The 16668-nt window shown below is 46.7% G+C and overlaps 2 protein-coding genes across 4 annotated transcripts in view; one reads left to right on the plus strand and one right to left on the minus strand.

Annotated features, from left to right (window-relative positions):
* ANKH (ANKH inorganic pyrophosphate transport regulator) overlaps positions 1–16668 on the plus strand; it is a 326406-nt gene that overhangs the window by 121970 nt on the left and 187768 nt on the right. The gene's annotated exons all lie outside the window — the stretch shown is intronic.
* Positions 1–16668, minus strand: part of OTULIN (OTU deubiquitinase with linear linkage specificity) — a 28340-nt gene that overhangs the window by 9166 nt on the left and 2506 nt on the right. For both annotated transcript variants that reach the window (XM_056109064.1, XM_056109065.1), the window contains 3 exons: positions 9372–9448; positions 4673–4767; positions 1688–1831 (listed from right to left, as the gene is read on the minus strand). In XM_056109064.1, the coding sequence (XP_055965039.1) occupies positions 1688–1831; positions 4673–4767; positions 9372–9448 (316 nt within the window). The remainder of the gene's footprint in view (positions 1–1687; positions 1832–4672; positions 4768–9371; positions 9449–16668) is intronic.

The raw sequence follows: 16668 nt of genomic DNA on the forward strand, positions 1-16668 counted from the left end.
CTCAGAGTTTCTTTGAAAGTACAAAAATTCAAATTTGCTATATCAGTTAAGTCCATAAAAAGTGCATCAAACGCAAAGGCTCAAAGGAAACCTCTGTCTAAAGTGGAGGAAGACTTTATGTCATGATTCGTATATCCAGCTACAGTTCTCGATCCCAAAAATCAAAGCAAGAACTGGTGAAGTCCTTCGTGCTCGCTCCTCTAGCAATGCTTCCAGTGCCGGGCAGGCTCTGGCAGGCCAGTCAACAATTCATAATACATGGCAAGATTTGCAGAGGAGTATTACTGAAAGTAACAATTTCCTCTCTCTTTCTGTAGTATGTAATATATGCATTTTCTTAAGAGAAACCTGCTTAAGGAAGCTTTGCTTACAAGAGACCATTTAGATAGTTTCTCCAAGTCCGACTTTACACTGGTTCATAAGACGGATAACCAAGGACAGACCTACAGGACCCTCTGGAGCTCTGGTTTTGTCCTATGGGGTCAGGGGACCCCTTGTGTCCACCTACCAGGAAGGTCTCCGGCATTCCAGGCCAGTGCCCCATTCCACAATGCCACCTACACTGAGGGCTGGGACACACATGCCCTTGGTGTTATGAATGGACTCAGCACAGGACGGCCACCACGTGTGAGGAGCACTCCCTGCCACTCACCCCCTGCCTGTCACTGTCAAGGGATCCAGCTCCACCTGTCAAAGTCCTCAAGCCCCCTTTTCCCTTCCTAAGCTGCCATTAAGGAATATCTCCAACTCTCAGTACTAGACTTCTAATTTTCCTTTGGGTTTGGTGCTATTCACCACAGAACGGGGGTAGAAGCTGGAACTCCTGCATGCAAAGCATGTACTCGGCCTGCTGAGCCCTCTGACCAAAACTTGATTTTCTTCCAATTCTTGTCACACTGTCTGTGCTATCCAGTCACTGTCACCCACCACGCAGCCTCTCCGCGATCTCTTCTGATGTGTCTCTAAGACCTCCTAGGATATAGCTCTCACACCGCATCCTGAAAACTCCAGAGGGGCAGAGCCCTCCCTCAGCCTCTCAGGGTGCCTTTACCTCTTTCTCTTCCAGGGTTGCCATCCAGTCCTGCCAACACTCTGCAGGAGGGGCTAATTTCTTGGTTATGGGCAGGATCAGTAGAAATATACATTCTAACCCCCTGGCAAGTTCTCAAAGAGTACAACGCAGCCCACTTAATATAAACCCCAACACTGAAGTCAGACTGTTCCAATGTGCTTTTCACCAAGTCCAAGTACCAGCCCTCTAATTCAGTAGAACTGCTCAGATCTGACTATTTTATCTTCTGGGAAGTCTTGACTAGTTTTAACTTTTTTTTTTTGGAAGGGGGAGGGGGAAGGTGGGGGGAGGCTGAGTCTCACTCAGTGGAGCTCAGCATACCCTGGCTCTTTGCTCAGTAATCATTCCTGGTGGAGCTCAGGGGACCCTACGGGATGCCAGGGATAGACCCCGGGTTGGCTGTGAGCAAGGCAAGCATCTGGCCCACCACAGTATCTCTTTAGCCCTAGTACTGATGTTTGGGTTGCTTTACTAGGACAAGTCACCTGGCCTCCCCAAGCTACAAGGCCCTGTGTCAATGTGGCACTGGGCAGCAGGGGCGCCCCGCAGACAGGAGAGGCAACCTCACTCGGAAACAGGGGACAGCGCAGACTCCAACCTGCAGAGGCAGCGTACCAGCGTGAGCTCCGGGTCCTGCAGCCACGTGGGCGGGTCCGAAGGATGGCTCATGGCTTGGAAGAGTGTGGCTCTCAGCGCACAATAATTGTCTCCTCGGACTCGCCGGATGGAGGTGAATTTTTGAGACACCTCCTCGTAGCCCTGGGGGAAAGCAGCCAAGAAGTCAGATTGGTCTTCAGCTGGTGTCGCGTTTTATTCCTATGGGGGAAATGAAGGCTGGAGGAAGGGAGAGAGAACTGGTTGAGTCCTTGGGAAGAGGCACTCGGACTCCTGTCTACCCAAAGGAAGCAAACATCAACACCACGGAAAAAACAATAAGCAGACAGGAATATAGCAAGCATCGCTAAAGCAGGAATCCCCCTCGGAGCTGGAGTTACTGACCCTGAAACAGGTATGAGGGGCACTAGGCACCCAAAAAGCTGAAACTGCGTTGACTTTCTGGAGGATGCAGGATCTCCCCAGTGTGCTCAGAAAGCCCGCCCCGCCCCGCCCTACCCTTAGTAATTCTCAGAGGCTCCTGAGAACAAGAGGATGCAGCACTCCTCAGGTGCTGCCTCAGGCAGCTCTCGGGGGACTGCAGTGCCAGATTCAAACCAGGACCAGCCGAATGCCTTAAGCCCTGAATCCAGACATTAAGAAAAAGTAATCTGAGGAAATAACCTTTCCAGCCCCAAAACCTGCATAACTTTTGATTCCCCCAAATCTTAACTACTTAAAAGTCTGTCAGTGTGCAGGGCATTTATTTGCCTTGCATGCAGCCAACCTGGGTTCGATCCTTAAGATTCATATGGTCCCCAAGTACCTCCAGGAGTAATCCCTGAATGCAGAGGCAGGAATAAGTAATCCCTGATCATCACAGGGTGTGGCCCCAAAGCAAAAACTAAAAAATTAAAAAGTCTACATGCTAGATGCCTGCGTCATTCTGTCCGACTTTCATAAATAGTGAACTGAAGTGTCATTCTTGCTCAGCCTGGAAGTGAAACGAGGAAATGAAAATGCTGGTGACAGGCTCAGTCCCTCAGATCTAGTCATGCACACAACATGTGCGCCTAACAGAGACCATTGATGATCCGCCTTGTCAGGCAGACGCAGCTTAGACACAGGGATCCTTGGGACCCACGCCTCGACCTCTCCTCCTGACTGTCGCCAGTCCTCTTGGTCTGTGGGTGCCTCAGTCATAGGCTCAGAGCACTGCCAGACATAGGTGTCACTCTTCCCCCAGGGGCTACCACACAGACACGCTTGCCCCATCCTATGGCCAAGAAGAGGACCCTCACTCTCAATCATTTTTAGTCAGGATGGTGTTCTCTTTTCAATGAGGAACTGCTGAGCACTGGACTTTCACTGAGTGGTACCCCACTGTAACCTGCAAGGACGTCTCTCAAGCAGGCACGTGTCTACCCTTGTGGAACTCTTCCAACTGTTGACCCGGGTTTCTCCAGGAATAATAATATGATTAATTCAATCATAAGCACTTCTTTCCAAGACCTTTCTTACTTGGGATCAAATTCCTTTGGTTAAAGCTGACATATTTAAACAATGTGTCTGTGTATATTTGTTACAATGTGACATTTTTAACTTGTATTTTTATATAAAATAAGCTAGAGTCCCAACCTAAAACTAAACTATAGAAAAGAAGTTTTAATTAAATTTGGAGTTCTGAACAAGGATCCAAGGCATCCTGGATCTTTTGGCCACTGACAAGAGCCCAAAGGCAGGAACAATTTTCTCTTACACTAAAGTCACAGAGAAATTATTTTAACAATGAGTTCCGAAACATGGGCAGTCACGGTCCTCCCGTTGTTCATCAATTTGCTCGAGCGGGCCCAGTAACGTCTCCATTGGAGACTTTGTTGCTACTGTATTTGGCATATCGAATACATCACGGGTAGCTTGCCAGGCTCAGCCGTGCGGGCGAGATACTCTCGGTAGCTTGCCGGGCTCTCCGAGAGGGGCGGAGGAATTGAACTTGGGTCGGCCATGTTGGCCGCTTGTAAGGCGAACGCCCTACCCGCTATGCTATCGCTCCAGCCCCCGAAACATGGGATATCTGAATAATTTAACAGACATCTCCCAACTATAGCTTTTAAGGTGCCAAATGTTAGAACAAACCCTTTTAAAAAGACAACGACTGAAGTCATAAATAAAATTGTTAGGTTGATCTCAGTATTTCTGGGGAAGATGTGTAAAACAATTTAAAGAGCTGGCTCTCAGGCCACCTGGTGTGTCATCGAGCTGAAGACTGCAAGAGGCGAGAGGGCTGTGACGCATTTCAGCACATGGTTCCAGTCATTCTAAATGTCCCTGACTTCCAGCAAGGCCTGTGGGTCCCTGGTAGATCATGGGGAAGTTCACCAAGTCCCTGAGACACAGTCTACTCCAGTCCAGACTCACAGGGAGCCAAGCTGGAGAAGTGGCAGTGCCTCAATGAAATGGGCAGTTCCACACCTCTCCACATAGGAGGTCTCTATCTCAAGACTAGAGGGCATGAAAGCAAACCTAACGGGAGCAGAGCAGGTATGGTATCTTCCACCCAGAGACTTGTACCACACTAAGTCATGGCGGTTCTGCAGATCAGTAACCAGATTTGACTGAAACTAAAGCTGACTGGGCCGGAGTAATAGTACAGCAGGGAGGGCGTTTGATGGGCACGTGGCCAACCAGGGTTCGTCCCCAGCGACCCATATGATCCCTCAAGCACTGTCAGGAGTAATTCCTGAGTGCAGAGCCAGGAGTAACCCCTGAGCATCGCTGGGTACGACCCAAAAAGAAAAAGAGAAGAAGAAAGGGAAAAAGAAAAAACCTGACACTGATTCTGCAAGAATCCTGTGACTAGAAACCCTGACTGTGGAGCCTGTTTCCTTATCTAAAAATAAGAGCACCAACATTTACATGGTCCTAACCATCTAAAAATATAAAAGGATGTGTCTGTTATGACAGACTACTACAAAGATAGGGAATGTGTGCGTCCAAATGACCTACCTTTTTCATACATGTTGCTTTATCTGTATTTCCCCTCCATTCTTTTTTGCAGTAGTCCATGATATCCATTTCAGGAGCGATACTCAACCTGAGATCTAAGATAAAAAAAAAAAGAGGGAGGAAGAAATAATGAACTGTAAAATCAGAATCAAGGTACTGCTCTATTTGGAGTTACTTTCTCTCTCACTTCCTCCCTGCCTCCACCTTCCCAAGATTCCAGAATCCCATCCCTGCCTACCACTAGATCCAGATCAACACAGTGGTCCCCCACTGGGTCACCCTTATCACCACACCCTGCCAACATTCTCTATTCGGCAGCCAGTGGGATGTACTTAACACCTAGGTCAGACAAAGTCCCTCCCTCCCAGCTCGAAGAGGACAGGGGTGTCCCCCATTTCAGGATGCCTTTCTTAGCCTTATCACCTACATAAGGTTCCAGCCAGGTCCCCTGGACCCACCTGACTGCTCCCTCCCACACTCCTCTTTCCCTGGTCTTTCCTGGGTAGGTGGTATGGTGCCCTCACTCTAAGCAAGTGTCTGCTAAATGCCACCCCAACATGCCTCTGTTCCGGCATCACACACACACACACACACACACACACACACACACACACACACACACACTCACACAGTCACTCCATTCACCTTCCAGGCTTTCCTGTCTCCTTCTGGCACCTATCAGGAGGACACTGAGTTGAGCAGAGCTCTCTGGACCAGGGGTGTTGTTTTCCTCGGAATCTGTCCTCAACATCTGGACTGCACAGACCTGGGTATCCCTGGATAGAATTCTAACCAAAGGAAAGATGGAAGAGCAGGGCTGGGAGAACATGCACCCACCAGTGCGTAATCCACAGTTGGCACTGTGAGAGAGAGTATCTCTGCAGCCGCAAGCATGTCTGCTGTCCCCTGATTCCAAAGGGCTGTGAAGTTCTGATAACGAGCCAGAAACTGAGAGTGCTCAATGAGCAGGAACTACAAACCTGTCCTGGCCAACACTTCCTCAAATGAAACATATAACTTACGATCAAATAACACAACGAAAAAAGGGAAAAAATGTCTTGAGATTTCCTTTGTTTAACCTGAGGTTTGGGGTTTGATTCTGTGGTATAAGCATTACACGCACCCACATTTACGTGTATGTGTGAAGTAAACCTTCTGCCTATCTTCATGGTTTTACATTTTGAAGAAGTTAGCAAAGCAATTAAGATACAGACACAGAAGTGTCTTACAACATATTTACTTCTGAGGAAGTTGTACACAAAGTTTTAAATGTTATATTCCGCTCAACTGATATTTACTGAGAATCTAATATGTGCTAAGCACAAAGTAGGCACCAAGGACAAAGAAGTGAGGAAGAGGCAGGTTCTGTCCTGAGAGGGTCTGAGAGAGTGCAGAAGGTAAAGGCGACTCTGCCATGGCAGGCAGGCTGCTGGCAAGACTGAGCAAGGGGCACAGAGGAACAGCCATGAAATCCCAGCCAGGTGTCTGGGTAAATTTAAATGTTTAAATGCAAACGCTCTGAATTTCCTTCATTTTTCTCAAACCCCATTGTGAACCCTTTCAATTAGACTTTTATCTAAAAGCGTTCATAAAGATCACAGAGATCTATTGTCTGATCGTTAGGATTGGCTTAAAGTGAATCAAACTGCTGATACACCGAGACCACAAGGAACAATGGTACACATCAAATCCTAAAACCAAGAGCCCTCATGTCCCAACTCACCAAACATGTCCTGAGTGTCCCTTCAGTAAGGAAGAGTTAGCCATCTGATCGCTGCCCTCGATACTTACCACTCACTGCACGCACACAGAACACAGAATCGGGACAGTCACTGGACCACACTCTGCCACCAGACAGGGCTCAGAACAGAGTCTACCTGCAGCTCAGGAAGTGCCTCAGAGGAGCCAGTCAGCTTCCTGCCCCTCATCACAGTCCCCATTCCAGCCCTTCCCGCACACGTCATCAGCAGAAGAGTTAGTGCTGTGAGGCCAGCAGGCCATAGGCTTAGGATGGAGGGAGGCAACAGGGAACTTGCCTGGGCTACCAGGCTATCTGCGAGGGACAGCTGCTACCCTCGAAAAGACTCCCAGTCCCCTCCCACAGCAGTTGTTCAGGAAGAGGCTCTGGCAGCCCCCATAGGCCTGCCCCTCGCAGTGCCAGGAGCTGTGTCACAGGGTCTCTCAGTGGCTCTCTTACACTGACGCTCTCTGCTGAGGACTCAACTAATGGGAAGGGAAGGGACAGAATGGGACTGGCAAGGGCAACACACAAGAAAGAAAGGGGAGGACAGAAAGAGGTAAAGCAATGGTCAAAAGGAAAGCGGAAAACCAGTGGTGAGAAAGCTGTACCAGAGGCTGAAATAAGACTCACTCTGACCCACCAGACGACGACAAAAATGAGGTTTAGACCATCTAAAGGGGAAAGAGTTAAAAGTTACCCGCCTCTAGCAACTTGGACTCCTCCTCAGAAGGGGGGTGAAGGCAAGAACAGAAAGTTCTCTCAGCAGGGGGCCAGGCTCTCTAACACAGTCTTCGAGATCCGGAGACTATCTTGAGAACCATGTGTGATATCAAGCCAGATCACTGAGACAGTAAGTCAACAGCAAGCTCCCCCCAAACTGGACTAAATAATGAGATGGCAATGCAGCCTACCCAAGGAGCATGGTCTGCTGAGCCCTCAAATTGATGAAACAAAAACTCTGACAAGGAATTCTATGGAAATTCTATCTCCCACTGAGCACTAGCCTGCAGGAGAGAAATTGCCTGAGAACAGAGTGTCAGGGGGCGAATTCAGGCTAATCCCTGCACCAAGCTGGAAAAACTATCAATAATAAGTGCTTCAAGGTAGGTGAAACCTCGGTGCCCAGGAAAAACCACAAACTCTACCAGAGCATAAGCTGAGCGTACAATCCAAACTCTGAAGAAACAAAAAGAAACGAAAGAAATAATATTTAAGAGCAAAGAGCAATACATAATCAGAAAGACTAGAAAACCTAATGGGAAAATAAAACCTTCCCAAATAGAAATTTAAAAAAAAAAACTGAAGTTGATGGCCGTGGGGAGCAGAGAGTAAGACAGGACACAGATGTGACAAGGTGTAACTGAAGCGCTGGCGACTGAAACAGGACTAGCAAAAAACTCATTTGACTTCAAGAAAGAGTAAAACACGAAATAGGAAATTTTCAAAAAGACAGTGGACAAGAATTCTCCTGATTTGGTGAAAGTAGAAACCAAGGTATACTGGAGAGAGCACTTCATGAGCTGAACAGATGTTCTGCAGCAAAAGGCCTATGTTCCTAAGTCCCTGACAGCACCTCCAGGAGTGACCCCCAAACACAGGGATAAGCAAAGCACCCCACAATGTTGGGTGTGTCCACACCCCAAAAAAGACAAAAAGTAAAGATGCTTCAAACAAAATGTCAACAAAAACAAAAAGAATTCATACTTAAAAACCATCAAGGAAAATGGCAGAACACCAAAGTCAAATAGGAGACATACCCAGGACCCAACCGAATGCAGTAATTCCAACTACAATAGACATCTTAAATCAATGCAATCAAATCCCCAAAAATATTAGCAAAACCAACTTGATCTTGAGTTAATGAAGAAAAAAAAGTGAAGCAAGGGAATTTCTAAGAGGCTTCCTACCAAGACCCAGAGGCCACAAGTCCAGAGGGGCTGCTATCCAGGAATGCACACAATCCACTGAAAAGTTAAGGCCCCTGCTTCAAGCTACGCTGGGGAAGAGGAGGCAATGGAGAAAGAGACAAAGAACCAGCAGAGGAATGGAGAAAGCAGGAGAGCTCTGCCCTGCTTTGGGACTTAAGGACAACTGGGGTGCTTCTCTTCAGAACCTGGTTCAAGGCTCTGCAGCCTAAGAAGGCTGTGTGGAATCTTCTAAGAGCCACTGAGGCTGAAACAGAAGGGTCCAGGAACACAACTACACCTGGACTGGACCACTGAGAAACGTCCCCTGTGGTTCTGTGGCGGGAATTCCACCAACTCCTGGTGAGGACAGAGGTCAATCTTAAAAATCCCACTTCGTTTCTGTTTCCTAATTGCATATGAGACAGTACTCTTGTAAGCAGAAGCTAGTCCTCAAAGCAAACCCGCAGAACACACTTTACACCAGTAACATGAGAAATGTGATTTCCAGTGTCCCTTGGCCTTGCTCAAGGCTAGCTGGAGGAAGGAAGAGGCACTTTTCCTAGCCAAGCAGAGAAAGGGCAGGCAGGACTGAGCAGAAACAAGAGAGAAGCATTAGTGCTGCACCTCCCTTGGGCCCTTATTCTTTCAAGAACAAACTCACATGGTCATCTGAGCAGAGACGATGGACCCAACCTCTCAGTGAGCCCTCCTTCCTCTGGAGAGGAAAACTGCATTTCAAGTCCAAATCGAAATGTCCCAAAGAATAAAAGGAATCAAGAACTGAGAGGTCACCAAGAGATGAAACACATGCTCAGAGGTACAAACAGTGATAGAAACGTCAAGAATGCAGGGAGAAGAGCTGGACTAGAACAGGAAGCTTCAGACAACAGGGGGCTTCCCCAAGCTTACCTCAGCAAGCCCAATGAGCAGCTCTACCTCAAATCCTGAGTACAGAATGTCTGCCAGGAAGGGCATCTCAGCATTTTATAAAAGTGGGTTTAACTGCATGTTCCATAATAATAAGAGCGCTAAAAATCAGTTCCAAACATACCTGATGACCCCCTTTCCTGTATTAGTAATTCTTTCTCCTTTTCTATTTCATCCGCATCACGATACATGTCCTCCTCCCTGAAATCACACCAAATCAGACATTTCAAAAAGACGTTGCATGAACATTATCCTCAACATAATATACACCCGCTTACAAACAGTACACAACACTTACATTTGTGAGTTTGCTCACATTACAGCTGACAGTCTGACAGAACGCAGGTCTGACGCCTTACATGCTCAAGTTTCCATCGCTCCACCACTGCGTTGCTTTAAGTAAGATCTCTAAGGCCACTCCAGTTGCGACCTGGCTCTGGGGCCATTTTCATCATTACATTAATGCCTCAACTAGGTACGTAAGTGTTCCAGCACATATCTTACCAGTCAAGCCCTGACATGATTCTAGCAGGTTCCAAAAATGGACATAGGACTAATACCAACTTTAGTATGTCATAAGCAAGTTTTACAAAAGCTACACAAAACATCAGGATAGAACATTATTAACTACTGTAAGTCAGAGCTGAGTCCCCAGGGCACCCCGTGGCCCCCAGCCACAAGTATATCCTTACTGCCTCACATATCTGAGTCTCTACTACTCCTGACATGGTACTCGCACAGGCAACTCCTCAAGAGTGTCTAATCTCAGTTACTGAACAAACAAGAACCACTGAGTACTAGAATGAGAGAAAACCCCGAAAGGTGCTCAACAAAGATGAAGGAGATGCCTGGTTCAAAGGTTCCTCCCTTTGGACACTGACAGTGGCGGAAATCACGGAGACACCTGGATAGCCCAGTGAGCCCAAAGAGAGGAACCGGGACTGGAGTTCGTTGGAAAAGCACAGAACCTGCAGCTGTGCGGCTCTAAGGTTCAATGCCTGGCAGCACAAAACCAATGGAGGAAGATGTGGTTAAGTGTCAGAAGTCTGTCAGGGACCCCCTGATGCTGACTGGCATGAACCTGAAGGCAAACCAGGAAACCTGTCACGTCAAGAAAGTCTCAGGAACTGCATGTGCCAAGTATCTTCAGACAGTCCATGAGTGAGACCTGAGCTGAAAACAGGGCCTGAGATAAATGGATAGAGAGTAATGAGACCCTCAATGCCTGGACTCTCTCCTTATGGCAGCACCCCTGTCCCACTCCAACCCCTGGAGACACACACACACACACACACACACACACGAAACACAACAGCATGTATGTTGCTGAAAATGGAAGTATACTGTCTTCTCCAGTGCAATGGGACATTCTCTACACTGGGTCCCATCTCCACAAAAGCAAGAAGACAGAAGTCGTATCAACTATCTTCTCACACTGCCATGCTTTGAAAATGACAAACAGAAACCAGTGGGGGTGGGGTTAAACCTAACCCTTTGGAAATTAAACCAAAAAAAAACAAAATTTTAATTTCCCGAATCAAAAAATGAATTAAAAAAAGCTCTGAAAAATAAAATATACATAGAAAAGGGAGTAACAACTGGCCAAAGGCAACAGAACTGTCAGACTGGGTCATAGAACTGAGTTTATCTGGGGGGAAGGAAATGAAGAGGGTAGAGGCAGTCTCCATCTGTGGGACACTGGGGGACAGGAGGGGTGACCTCTGGAATAATGGATGCATGAAACTAGCATTAACAGCATGAAAATCACGGTGCCTATAAAAGATAAAGCTTCCCAACTAAAAAAAAAAAAAGAAGAAAGAAAAGAAAAGAAAATCACGGTGCCTCAATAGCAACAGGAGCAAAAATAAAGATATGGCACCCAACGTGGAAAGAAAAAGATGAGAGGATCCTGGCACAATGAACGCCAGAAGGCAGCATTAAGAAGGTTCGTGGAATATGTGGACAAGCCAGGGGTACAAGTCGGAGTTTGTGCTGCAGACCTGTGAGTCAGACTGTAAAGGTTTAACCGCCCCACATTCTAGCTCGTCTTCTGTTGTGTGGGAGCATGGAACTGAAGTAACTGAACCTGGGACCAGAGAGATGGCACAGTGGGCTGAAGCATGACCACCTTCCATCCCTTGGCAACCTACAGTCCCCTGAGCACAGCCAGGAGTATCCCTGGATCAATCCCCAAGCCAATACATGAAATGACTACACCTCTCAGCCCCTAAAGTTAATCACCAGCAGAAAGGGTGGGAAGAAACCGCATCTCAAAAAGTATGAAAACAGACACATGAATAGTTTAGCACCAAAAAAGCCAGCTTTTCTAATCAATTCCCATTGATGTAGGGTAAAGGTAAAGGTAAAGGCCCTCCCGTTGATCGTCGATTTGCTCGAGCGGGCCCAGTAACGTCTCCATTGGAGACTTTGTTGTTACTGTGTCTGGCATATCGAATACTCTCGGTAGCTTGCCGGGCTCTCTGAGAGGGGCGGAGGAATCGAACTCGGGTCGGCCATGTTGGCTGCGTGCAAGGCAAACACCCTACCCGCTGTGCTATCGCTCCAGCCCTCCCATTGATGTAATATAAATAACTTTCCCAATATTGATCCTTATCCCCTTTTTCTCTCTCCAATCTGAGGTTCCCAAACTTACTTGCCCAACTCTTTTCGGTGGGGAGGGAGAGGATCACACAGCACCCGTCTAAAACGCTACTGTTTTCAAGTAAACAAAAAGTGCCCCCCTTTCTAACAGCACCAGAGGCTACTAACACCCCTTCCCTCCATAGGTGCAGTACCCTCTGGGAGCGGTATCACTCACTCTGAAATCAGTGCTCTAAATGTAGGTGGAGATAAGGGTGTGCACTGACTTTTTTTAATGTTATGGGGGTGAAAGGACATTATTAAGGAAAAGGTACTTTCCATGTGCTCAGTGAAATTTCAACTAAAAGGTGTGATGTCAGCCAGGGAACCCGTGCCAGTTAAAAACAAACAGGAACCAGAGTCACTGGGACTATACATGAAATACCTAAAAATACAAAGTGACTAAATGGGTGAGTTCCTCTTTCCCTGATTTCATCTTCCAACCTCTAACTAGCTTTATCACACAGAAATTCTGATCCTATAAAACAGCTATTTAAGTGAAGCACTTTCTTACTTGCACATCAGAAGCACGCTTTGCAGCAAGTTACTTCCTTAATTTAGCCTCAGTTCTCTCATCTCCAAAATGAGAAAGCTGGCCAGTTTCTGTATGATTCGTAGTTCCTCTTTCACTTTTTAGTTCTAACAGCCTATACGTGAAACTATTCATTAAAAATCGTAGTAGGGGCTGGAGCAACTGTATAGCAGGTAGGGCACTTGCGTTGCATGCATCTGACACAGGTTCAATCCCCACCACCCCAGGTGGTCTCCCAAGCACTGCCGAGAGTGATTTCTGATCACAGAGACAGGATTAAACCCTGAGCACCACTGGGTATGGCCCCAAAAGTTATAAATTGTACTCCAGAGCCAAAGAAAGCTCACAAGGCGGATTACGTACTTCACCTGAGTTGGATCCCCAACACCACATGCGCCACTGAGCACCACTGGGAATAAACCCTAAGCACAAAACTAGGAGTAGCTCCTAAGTACTTCTAGGTGGTCCAAATCGCCCTCGCCCACCTCTCAAACATACAAAAATTATACCCTAAGCAAATGCCACAGCTACACTGCATGTACAACTGTCTCCCTTCTGACTTCCTTTTCAATCTATCAAACTACCAAAGTGTAATCAAAACACCAGTATCCAGAGGAGAATTTCTGAACAACCATTTCTATAATTGCGAAAAGAAATTCCCACAAAAGTGTACAGGAAAGAAACAGAATGACATCAATAGATAGAACTAAATGCAGATTCCAAGACACACAAAAGTACAAAAATTAATGGATCACAAGTTCAATGAACATTTAAATTACTTTATCCAGAACTTGATTTCATTCAGATCCTGTGCACCAGTGTCTGCCAATTTCCATGAACACAAGGACACATACCAAGGACATCTGCTAAGTTTCCAAGGTGACCAAGGCAACTGTAATATAGTCTTTACCACTTGCCACCATAAAACTGTCCAAAAGCTCTACCTCCTTGGAGATGGGACTATGTTTCAAGTTTAAGCAACCAAGCACAATCAAGTTGGTCAGAAAAAAAGATTAATGACTAAAATGAACTACTTATCCACTATTTATTCAGGAAGCTCCCAAACTTACTTCATCTACAGCTCCCCCTTTTCAGATTAAAGAAAAAAAAAACTCAATGCACCACCTGGAAATCTACCTTCTTTAAACAAAAACAAACAAACAAAAACCCAGAAAGGGTCCCTAAATTGCAAACAGAGATACCACGCATATGGTTCCAGTGCTCCTGGGGGTGAGTGGAGGGGCAGGAGCACCTACTTTGGGAGACACCAGTCAAATATAAGAACAATCAAGTGAAAGGGGATTAAGGAGGGAAGGAGGTATGAGAACAGCACAGAGTCTCCTGCCCCCGCACCTGGCTGTCCTCACCGGGGCCTCTTGGAGGGGAGCGAGTTGAGTTTCCCTCCCCAACCCAACCAGGGCTCCGGCAGCCGAAGACCTCCAGAACCAGCCACCACTATGCTGAGATCACTCTCCACATACATGAAGGTACCGGCAGAGGAACAAAGGCATGCGGGTCCCAGGGCTGAGATCTCCAAGCCTGCTCGGATCGGGGCTGAGCATCCTCCACCCAGATCCTCCACCTACCAGTAGGCAGCGGTGACACCCACCAACTGGCCCCCTAGCGCCATGCAATCCCGTCAACGACCAAGACCCAGAGACTATGAAACCCAGATACCGGAAGCGTGCGGCCGCATTCGCAGCTTCGAGACATCTTATTATCTCATCCTTGCTTTGGACAAACTGGCAGGCTACCGAATGTAACCTGCCCACACGGCAGAGTCTGGCAAACTCCCCGTGGTGTACCCCAATATGCCAAATACCAATAACAATGACGAGTCTCATTCTCCCAACCCTGAGCCTTGAATATGGAACATTTAAAAAAATCTCAGAGCTAGGACGAGGAGACGTTACTGGGGCCTGCTCAAGGGAATCGACAAACAACAGAATGGTCGTGATCGTGAATTTAATTAGAAAATTAAATTTTTGATGAAGTCAGGAATATGAAATAGCTGTGGCTTGATTTAAATGTTTGGTAATGGAATGATGTGGAAAGACCGGAAAACAGGATGGTACATGTTAAGATAAAAATATAACTGGGTAGGGGGGTGGGGTTTTATTGGGGTTCTTCATGGGAAAAAATAAGTATTGGTAAAGGGAAATGTGTTTGATATTTGCATGACTGAGACATAAACCTGAAAGCTTTGTAACCTTTCCCACAGTGATTCAATAAATAAATTAAAAAAAATATATATATAACTGGGTAACAGCTCTGTACCTCTCTTTCCTCTCCCCTCCCTCCTACCTTTCCTCCTCCCCTCTCTCCTCCCTCCCCCACCCCCACCCCCACTTCTCTCTCACATCTATCTGTGCTCAGGGATTACTTCTGGCTCTGCACTCTGGGATCACTCCTGGCAATGTTCAGGGGACCATATGGGGTGCCAAGGATCCAACGTGGGTTGGCTGCATGCAAGTCAAGAGCTTTATCCCTGTACTACCTCTCCCCCTACCGACCCCATGTTCTCTTAAGCTAAAAACAAAATTTGTTATTATGATACTATAGAGCTTGAAAAAGTTATATACACTAAGCTTTCCCTCTTGCTTTTTTCAAAGACTTGTGCAATAATTAAATTTTGGAAAACTTTTTTTAAAACTGTACTACATATATTCCCTTAGGATTACCTACCTACACACACACACACACACACAATCAGACAGGCCTGCACCCATATATCCATACACATATACCCATGTGTGTATGTATGTATGTATATGCACACATACACTTCCCAAGAACAAAAGCTGTTTGCTAAATCCAAAGAGTAGTAAAGAAGACATTTGTGAACTCAATTTTTTTTCAATTTTGCTTCAAGTAAACATACACTATGAACAGGTCAATTCTAATATCTTTGCAAAGATGTCACTCACCATTGTGAACCTTTGCGTCAAGTTCCCACTGATTCACTAAAGAGCTAAACAGAACAAACTGGTTCAGCTTTACGGACCTGAGCACTGCAACTCTCAGCTTAACTCCCACTTAACTCAGCCTGAACTGAGGGGATGTTGGCGAGACAATGTCAACCAATGTGACCCCACTGGCCTCTCCACCCAGTTACAGACTAGAAAAGCAAAGACCACTCAACCTTCCTCCACCATTCCAATTTTATAGAGACAAACGAAAACACACCAAATGCAGGAAAGTACCGGCAGCCCGGCCAAAATTCCAACTCCCTCCTGCAAGTGGACTTTCCGGATTGGCTCATGCACTCCACAGGACTTCTAGAGATAACTGGGGACATCCCAGCCACCCTCGATACAAAGGTTTGCTTCTCTAGAGAGCCCAGCTCCAGACCCAAATGAAAGGTCCCCATCATCAGACAAGCCTTATTCCTCACCCCCACAATACCATGGAGGAGGGCAGGAAATCAGTCTCAAGAGAGTGGGGCTTTTGTGGTTTGGGGGCCACACCAAGTGGTATTCTCCAGGGCCCTGATGGTGCTTGGGGAACCACAAAGTGCTGAGGATCAAACTTGCGACTCCTGCATGCAACGAATGCACTCTCGCCTGCTGAGCTATCTCTGGGGTCTCCAAGAACATTTACTTCAAATTCTATATCACTTGTCATCCACTTCCTTTTGGAGAACCCACAGCTTTCATCGGAAACTAAAAAACCCTTCAATTTCCGAGATGTTCAGAGATATATCACCTCCCACATGCACAGCTTGTGGACTCCTACTTCAAGTCCTGTGCCCCATCAGGTAGACATGAAAGGTCACGGGATGTTCTCAGTTCTCAACTGCCAAAGCATGTCTGGGCTGGTCACCATCTTGGCCCTCAAGGACTACAGCCGGATCTAGCTTAGCTAAGGGTGAGAAGCGGACATGTATGACTGTCAATGCATGCTGAGATAAGCATGACTGAGGTGGTGCTCTAACCCTCAACTGTGACCCACAGCCATAGGCCACCTCAATTCACACAGGGTCCAATGTAGGGCTAAGCGGGAGAGCACCCAGAAATCTGCTGATTGGAGCAGAAAGCAAAAATCAACAAAATCTTTGACCTAAGCCTCCTTCAAATGGGATCCCTAATTCATCTTGTGACGATACTTGGGGCTTGTCCAAGGATTACCCATCAGTCACAGCCTTCAAAAGACGATGAGGTAAGATGGGGAAAAGGAAGGAGTGGAGGGAGGTTAGGATATGTTCACAAGAGCTTGCAGTCTGAAGGTCTCCTTACCCATTATCTTCTCC

The sequence above is a fragment of the Sorex fumeus genome, unplaced genomic scaffold (assembly GCF_029834395.1).
Source record: "Sorex fumeus unplaced genomic scaffold, SorFum_2.1 ptg000264l, whole genome shotgun sequence".
NCBI lineage: Eukaryota > Metazoa > Chordata > Mammalia > Eulipotyphla > Soricidae > Sorex > Sorex fumeus.